The sequence below is a fragment of the Peromyscus maniculatus genome, chromosome 1 (assembly GCF_049852395.1).
Source record: "Peromyscus maniculatus bairdii isolate BWxNUB_F1_BW_parent chromosome 1, HU_Pman_BW_mat_3.1, whole genome shotgun sequence".
Classification (NCBI taxonomy): Eukaryota; Metazoa; Chordata; class Mammalia; order Rodentia; family Cricetidae; genus Peromyscus; species Peromyscus maniculatus.
This window is the reverse complement of record NC_134852.1, coordinates 128,814,704-128,823,147: the sequence shown is the minus strand read 5'-3', so window position 1 is coordinate 128,823,147 and position 8,444 is coordinate 128,814,704. Positions and strand designations below refer to the sequence as shown.

At 46.4% G+C, this 8,444-nt stretch overlaps 1 protein-coding gene across 3 annotated transcripts in view; it reads right to left on the bottom strand.

Annotated features, from left to right (window-relative positions):
* Nucleotides 1-2,187: 2,187 nt before the first annotated feature.
* Nucleotides 2,188-8,444, bottom strand: part of Tmc5 (transmembrane channel like 5) — an 89,002-nt gene continuing 82,745 nt past the window's right edge. For all 3 annotated transcript variants that reach the window (XM_076550873.1, XM_076550872.1, XM_006985690.3), the window contains 4 exons: nucleotides 7,443-7,521; nucleotides 5,075-5,179; nucleotides 3,756-3,798; nucleotides 2,188-2,701 (listed from right to left, as the gene is read on the bottom strand). In XM_076550873.1, coding sequence (XP_076406988.1) covers nucleotides 2,655-2,701; nucleotides 3,756-3,798; nucleotides 5,075-5,179; nucleotides 7,443-7,521 — 274 coding nt within the window. In that variant the 3' untranslated portion in view covers nucleotides 2,188-2,654. The remainder of the gene's footprint in view (nucleotides 2,702-3,755; nucleotides 3,799-5,074; nucleotides 5,180-7,442; nucleotides 7,522-8,444) is intronic.

Genomic DNA, 8,444 nt, shown 5'->3' with positions numbered 1-8,444 from the left:
TCCTCAGTTCTGTCCCTAGCTAGCCATGAGGCTGCATGCAAATCAAAACCAGTGTGAGTTCCCATCACATGCCAAATGGCAGTCACACAATTTGCCCTACCGCATTGTGCCACAGAGATACTACAACAAGGTTCAAATGAGCTGTGGAATGTTCCCCCCAAAACAGTGAGGTGTCATACCGCTTAAGAAGGGAACGGATAAGGGAGGGGAGCGGAAGGGCTCTAACAGATGGCTCAGAGTGTGGGCCTCAGACATGAAGCCCTGTGCCAGCTCCAGGACCCCACCCCCAACCTAGAACCCTGGGTGACTAAAGGCAAAAGCTACAGCATGGGTGGCATGGGGCGCCGTTACACGACATGGGAATAAAGCCTTGCTCTGGTACACAGGTGAAATCACGAGCAGAACGAGGGCGCTGGGGCACCCCGTCCCCATCTCTGTCTCACTTAAATGCCATGCAGAAGCTCCAGCTGTGAGAGTTCAGGAGATGTTCGTGCTCCCTGCCACCACACTAATGCGTTCAATTCTTTCCACGTGTCTTCGAGTCAAAGATTATAAAGACATGGGCAAGTTGTAGACTATCTTAGCTTCTCCTTTTTAAGAAAAAAAATTTTGAGACAGGGCTTCTCTGGAGCCTGTTCTGGAACTTGCTCTGTAGACCAGGCTGGCCTTGAACTCACAGAGATCCACCTGGCTCTGCCTCCCAAGTGCTGGGATTAAAGGCGTGCGCCACCACTGCCCGGCTAGCTTCTCCTTTTATAGCTGAACTTTACCATAAATCATTGCCTCCTAAGACATGAAGTGGGTGTGTGCTGCAGCCACTAAGGGGTGAGACCCTGCAGAGATTCAAAAGAAGCTGTTTTCAGTCTTAAGCCACGGTTCTCCAGCCTTTGGGTGACTGTTGGGAAGTGCAGTGATTGGGTAGGTGTGTCCCTACTCCAGGACACACGTTTCAAGGTCTGGTCCTCAGTCGTGCACTGTTGGGAAGGGGTGGCCCTTCGGGAACGGGCCTAGTGCAGCCTCCAGTTTTAAGGACAGTTACATGCCTTCTGAATCATTTGGCAGATTTGCAAAAGCTTCACACTCATGTACATACTCATCTCATGTGCACATGCAGATTCTATGTGTCACCCCTGATTTCTTGTTTGGCTTGCAAGACTCCAATCGCTGTATTGTGCTGGCTTTCTGTGGTGATATTGTGTCCCCCAATATATTGTGCACCCTAATAAAGTTTATTATCTTATCTGGGGTCAGAGAACAGAACAGCCACTAGATAGACATAGAAGCCAGGCATGGTGGCACACACCTTTAATCCCAGGACTTGAGATTTTATGTCTTGCTTGGAAAAGACACATGCCTTTAATCCCAGGAAGTGATAGCAGGAAACAGAAAGGTATATAAGGTGTGAGGACCAGGAACTAGAGGCTTTTTAGGCTTTTTAAGCTTTTAGGCTTTTAGCAGCAGTTCAGCTGAGATCCATTCGGATGAGATTCAGAAGCTTCCAGTTTGAGGAAACAAGATCAGCTGAGAAGTTAGCAAGGTGAGGTTGGATATGGCTTGTTGTGTCTCTCTGATCTTTCAGAATTTACCCCAACACCTGGCTCCCGGGTTTGCTTTTAATAATAAGACCATTTTAGATTCGTGCTACAGCTTTGCTGAAACAGAATGCCTGACAGAAGCCCTTTAGGGAATTACCTATTTTGGTTTATAGTTTTAGTCCATTGTGGTAAGGATGGCTTTGGTAAGACACTGCAGTTTGTGGTCTGTGGCAGCAGGAGGGTGTGACAAATGTTCACATCATGGCTGACCAAGAAGAAGAGTAAAGGAGGAAGTAGGGGCCAGGAATATCCTTGAAAGGCCGGTCTGCCTCTAATAGCCTGCTTTCTCCATCAGGGGTCTACCTCCTAAAAGTCCCACAGCCTCCCCAAATAGTGTCACCAGCCAGGGAACAAGCATTCAAAACACAAGCCTGCAGAGGACACTTCAGATTCAAACCACGACAATGACCATGCACAGGGACAGAGTCTCGTTCTCTTCTTCCACCTCCCCTATTTCTGGTTCAACCCCAAGACTCTAATACTCAGTAAAGACATGAAGTTCAGCCACAAGACCTTTCATTACATTTCAGCTTTGGATAACATGGGGCTGTTTCCAGTTCAAAGCCAGAGCAAATGCAAGTCACACCGTTCAGAGGTTTTTGCATCCCGGATTAAGGATCACATTTTTATTCATTGTGGACCACTTTTCTTAGCACCAGTTTCTAAACCATTGCCAGGTCTGGGAAGAGAGATTCTTAAAGGATCCATCATGCAGACATATATTTTAAAATTAAATAGTTTAAAATTAAAGATAAAATGCAACATTTCCAGGTTCCCTCTTCCCAGCTATTTGTGGGATAATTCCAATGTTTTAACAGTTTTAATTGGAAAATTCCAAGTACTTTGTTTTGGAAAAAATCAGCAATCTGGGTTGGAAGAGAAGTAAAGTGTGCCCTCTTTCACAGAGCCATTTGCACGGTGGGTGAGGTTCCTCTTGGCCTCGGGCTTGGATTCCACCCCTGGGAAGCTCCCGAGGCCCAGCTGTCATGGAGGTTGTCTCATTTTTTATCTTCTTTCCCCCTTTTGATCGGCATCGGCTGCCACAGCACTCAACGGTCATCAGACTTCCAGATTCTCGTCTTGCGCTGATCGTCTCAACCGCAGGTCTGGGTTTGACATAGGAAAGAGAAGTCAATGCAGAAACACACAGTCCCATCTCCTCAAGGGGAAGATCGATGTGGCCAGAAAGAGCCCAGCACTTCTCAAGCCTTTCTTCCTGCCTCCTTTTTCAATTTCTAGACTCTCCCCTTGACCTCCCATTATTGGCTGTTGTCAGTAAATTCTATTTAAAAAACAAGTGTAGGATTGGAGAGGTGGCTCAGTGGTCAGAGTGCTTGTTGTGGAATCCCAGAACCTATGTACCAAGCCAGGTATCCCACACATGCCTGTAAACCCTGATAGAATGGGGACAGAGGCAGGAGGATCACTGAAGTTTGCTGGCTTCCAGACTAGCCAAGAAGACACTAGAACCAGGTTCAGGGAGAGCTCCTGCCTCAGAGAAATAGGCAGAGTGATGGAGGATAGTCAGCGCCCTCTTCTGGCCTCCTTGTACACACACAGGCACACACACACACACACACACACACACACACACACACACACACACACGCATGCACACACACAAATATCAAATAACTAGTCTAAAGAAGTGAGTAGGCTTCTTTGTTCCCTCCCCAGCCCCCATTCTCCTGGCTTCAGCCACTGACCTGGGAGGCAGAACTGCCTGCTCTCAGTTCCTGTGATCTGTACTGTTATGCCATCAGTACCGTAGCTGAAGCACGTGGCTTGGTTCCGGCCACAGGTACTGTCATATTTTCATGGTCACAGAAATGAGTTTGTGGAGGAACACATCAGACTGAGTGAAGCTGATGTGAAAATTCTAGATTCCCTAACTCTTTCTCACTAGATTGAACCTCAAAAGATGTGAGGTGTTGGCGAATGCTGTTTGGCCATCATTACAAGGTGGCTGTTTGTATAAAGAGCTAACATGTGACCTGAACAGACAGAAACCAGATTCTAGTGACACTGTGAGCTTCTGCAGTAGACCAGACCAAAAGCAAGTTCATCTGAGGTCAGGCTTGCAGCTGAAGAGCGACTGAACGCCCTCCACCTTGGGCTACGTCACCGCACGCCTCTGTCTCTGGCAGTTCTGGTACGCACCAGGAGCAGCATTGAGTTCCTCCACATGCAAGGGGCTTTGTTGCTGAAAATGAAGAAAACATACAGCCGTGTCACTGGGGGGAGGGATGCAAACGCTGGGTGTGTTGCACAGTTGGTACAATCTGTGAGCCCACCACTGTTTTAAAATGAAGGGGTAATGGTTGAGACCAAGAGTCAGCCACAGAAATACCCAGCATGTCTAGCTTTTTAGCAACAGATATTGCATTCATCCCATGGATATTTACTGAGCATTTCTGACATGACAGGTAATATGTTAGTGCCTGGCACTAACATATGGGGATTTGAGATGGGCAACACTGACAGCATTACTTTACACAGACAGCAAATTATGTTGTCACTGTTCTGAGTTAAGGAGAGTTTACCTTTTACTGGTGTGTTTCAGGAGATCAATGGGAATTGGCAAAAAAACAAACAAACAACTTTTTATGAGCTTCATGAAAGAATACCTATTAACAACATGTTATGAGGGCAGGTGTACATGTCCTTGGAGCAGAACTACATAAAATATTTATAATAAATAGTACTAGCGGTGTGGTTCAGAAGTAGACCACTTGCCTGGCATGCACAAGGATCTGGTTTCCATCCACAGCACCACAAAATAATGACTATTAATGTATTGATCACTGACTACAGTTTTTAATACAATGTTTCATTCAATACCATCTTTTAGTATTTAAAAAGCCCCAAAACTCAAATGTCCAAACATATCCAGAAAGAAACCATGGTCAGGATACAATGTTCAGTAAGAAGAAAGCTATGATATTATTTGGATATTATGCTATAGTTATAAAATTATGAAAGCCCTACTTTCATAATCCATTCATCAAAGTCTGGGGAGATGCAGGTGTCACTGCTGATGTCTTAGGGAAAGATCTGGAAAAATAGTGTTAACTATTCAGTGGGATACACTTGTGTATTACTGGGTGATTTAAAACAAGTGTGAACTCCATGAGGGCAGAACGGTCTTTAGTTCACAGCAACACAACATCTGGACCACAGCCAGGCATGCGGGTGTTAAGTGAACAATGATTTTTTTCCTTTTAATTAAAAGTACAGTAATGCTTAGGACAGAAAAGTGAAGGATTATAGACAGGAGGAGTTAAGTACACCTGTAATCCCAGAATTCAAGAGGCTAGAACAGGAGCCAGCCTGGGCTATACAGCAAGACCCTGTTGTACAGAAACCAATAAACAAACAAACAAATAAACAAAAAACCCTAGAAAGTGTCTGCTTTCCAATACACTTGTCACAAGAACGTGAGAGTGTGTTCTCTGGCCCCAAGGTAGCTGTGGCCTCACCTCCACCTCTCTCCTTTCCAGGATAAGTGCATTGGGGTTGGCTCTCTTCTCCATATCCTGTAGCTTGGTCAACTTTTCTATCAGGAACATCTTATCTTTGCCCTCCTGCCAAGAAGGAAAAATAAAAGTAAGGCAGGGAAGCTGCATGCTGGTGCAGGGTGCAGAAGGCATGCATAAAAGGGGGGGAGGCAAATCCAGAGGAGATGTCCGCTATGTTTTCTTGTGATGAAAGAGAAGAAACATTTCAGAGCAAAGACAATGAGCCCCAGAATTCTCCTGCATTGCCATAGGTTCCTCTAAGTGACCCCCGTCCCCCGTCCCCCGTCCCCAGTAGGCAGGAGTAGTGCCTTTGTTAGCTTGATTGTAGATACGACTTCCATGCCACTGTCTGAAGGCTTAGAACACAGACCTCCAGAAGCCCTAACTGCAAGCTCCCTGTCCCTTGTTCTATGAACTAGTCTTGCCTGGCTCTTCCCAGTCCTCCTACTGAGACGCCAAAGCTTAGAGCTCCACTCCTAAGGACGTCAACAATGCTTCAGCCATCAGAGTTATATGTGGGCAGGAGAGACGGCTCAGCAGGTAAAAGTGTTTGCTACAAAGGCCGGAAGATGACCCGAGTTCCATTCTTGGAACCCATGGCAAGAGGAGAGAGAATTGAGTCCTGCAAGTTGCCCTCTATTGTCCTACACATGACAAAGGACACACATGCCTACATTCACCCCCCCCCACACACACACACGCATGCACACGCACACGCACATACACACACAATTTAATAATAATTAAAAAGGTTTGAGGTTATCTGTGTTGACTGAGATCTGTGATTCAGCAGTTCAAAGGAAAACAGAGGGAATATCCTTTCTCCCAGGAGGCCGGATCACTTCCTCATGAACCCTACAGCAGGAAGGCATGAACTACTCTATCTGTGTGGGGAGTCAGGTGAGCATCACTGTCTCCTCCATAAAGGTACTGTCACCCCAGCGTCACACAGGCACTATCATCCAACTTCACACAGGCATGGTTGTCCCAACTTCATGCCTGTTTCTCCTTAAACCCCTTAAACTGTGAACCCCTGACATTTTTTTTTCAGAGTTTACTGACTTTATTGGTTCAACAATGAATGGCGAAGGAAACATTAGCTGTCACTCCGAGGGCGTCATCCACAGACGTGAAAACCATCCTTCGAAAGTGAGACCCTGACTTTAACATGCTGCTTGTAGTAATTACCCCAACCACCACCACTGTGTAACTACTGCTCACACTAATATTTCTGTGGCCTCTGCTTCAAGTTCACCCTCTATTTCCCTCATCACTTCTACACTCAGCAACTGGACTTCCCTCAAGGAACTGCACCCAGGAACAGTATTCTCTCAGGTGGTCATGGGACCGGCAGGACTGTGGTCTAACCAGCAGAAGTAGGCTTCCAGGGGTGGGCCTTGGAGGTGGTACCTGCTTCTGGTTCTAGCCCGACTTCTCTGCCCCCTGATCTGCCAACATGTGACTGGTCTCTGCCTCATGTGCCTGCCAATGAACTCTGCCCCGCCTTCCTTACTGTGATGGACTGACAGGTGAGCCAAAATAAAGACTTCCTGCATTCAGTCGCTCCTGTCAAGCATTGCGTCACAGTGATGAGAGAGGTAGTTGTTAACTCATAAGCCTCAAGAGTATTTAAGATAATACAAAGATTTGTAGGGATGAGATGAGAGTATATGAATGTCCATGGTGGCTGAAGTGACGTCTGTCAGTGAAGTGCTCACAAGCGGATTTCATGTCTAGAACCTATATAAAAAGACATGCCGCCAGGCGGTGGTGGTGCACGCCTTTAATCCCAGCACTTGGGAGGCAGAGCCAGGAGGATCTCTGTGAGTTCGAGGCCAGCCTGATCTCCAAAGCGAGTTCCAGGAAAGGCGCAAAGCTACACAGAGAAACCCTGTCTCAAAAAACCAAAAAAGAAAAGAAAAAAAAATGACATGCCTATATAAAATTACATGCCATGCTTGTAATTCCAGTGGGGAGGAAATGAAGACAGGCCGGTCTCTGGGGCTCATGGGTCAGCCCGCCAGACCCTCTTGGCAAGTTCCAGGCAACGAGAGACCTTGTCTTATCTTTTTAAAAATACGGGCAGAGTCTGAGGAATGACACCCAAGGTTGTCCTCTGGCCTTCAACACAGATGTGTACACACACACACACACACACACACACACACACACACACACACACACACACACACGTTGGGTGATGGGAACTGGAAAGTCATTGTACTATTTATTCTCTCTATTTTGGAGTATGTTTGGAAATTTTTATTAAACTCTGTTGAGAAGAGTGGGGGCAGGGGTCATTACAGGAGAGGGTCCAGGAGAGCCTTACATTAATGATCTGTTCATGGAGCAGCCGGATCATGATCTTCCTCCCCTCTGTGATCTGCCAGTAGAGATAGGTGATGATTCTGAAAGAGAAGAAAGTGGCAGACAGACATTGTGACAGTGCTTTGAGCTCCATGTTCGGTAGGGCACAGAGGGACTGGAATATTTGCTGGCAAATGGGTTTTGACCCAAGTGTGCCCCTGAAAAGTCAAAACAGGGTAGCAGGCCAAGTGCCTTAGAGCAGTGGTTCTCAACCTGTGGGTCATGACCCCCACCCCCTTCCACAGGGGTCAACTAAAAATCATTGGAAAACATAAACATTTACATTATGATTCATAACAGTAGCAAAATCACAGTTATGAAGCAGCAATGAAAATAATTTTATGGTGGGGGGGTCACAACATGAAGAACTGTATTAAAGACTCCCATCATTAGGAAGGTTGAGAACCGCTGTCTTAGAACAGTATTTTCCCAACCTGGCTGCACAGGGAGTCACCTGGGGGGTAGAAACAAGCCCCACATCATGGCTTGTCCTTAGCTCAAGCAAGCATACATTCTCTGGGCAAGGGCCAGGCATCCACGTTTTAAAAACACAATTTGAATATGTAGCAAGATTCTGTGATTTACACAAGTGCTGTTCGAACTTGAAGCGATGCACATTTCTCCAATTTTTTTTTTTTCAAATACCTGGTTAGGTTTAGTAGAACCTGAGAAACTGCGTTCTGTGTGTGTTTGTGTGTGTGCATGCGTATGTGTCCCTGCGAATGCACGCAAGGAAGCCAGAGTTAAAAGTCTAGCATCCTGCTGTATTACTCCATCTCATTTTGTTTTTCAGACTCTCATTGAACCGGGTACTCATGAGCTGGTAGGCTGGCTGGCCACTGAGCTCCAGCAATCATCCACGTGTCCCTGCCCCCCTAACCTGTTGAGATTACAGATGTGCCCTATCCAGCTTCTAAACTGAGCTTTGCAGGACCCTGCCCCTAACTTGTGAGGGTGATGCCAT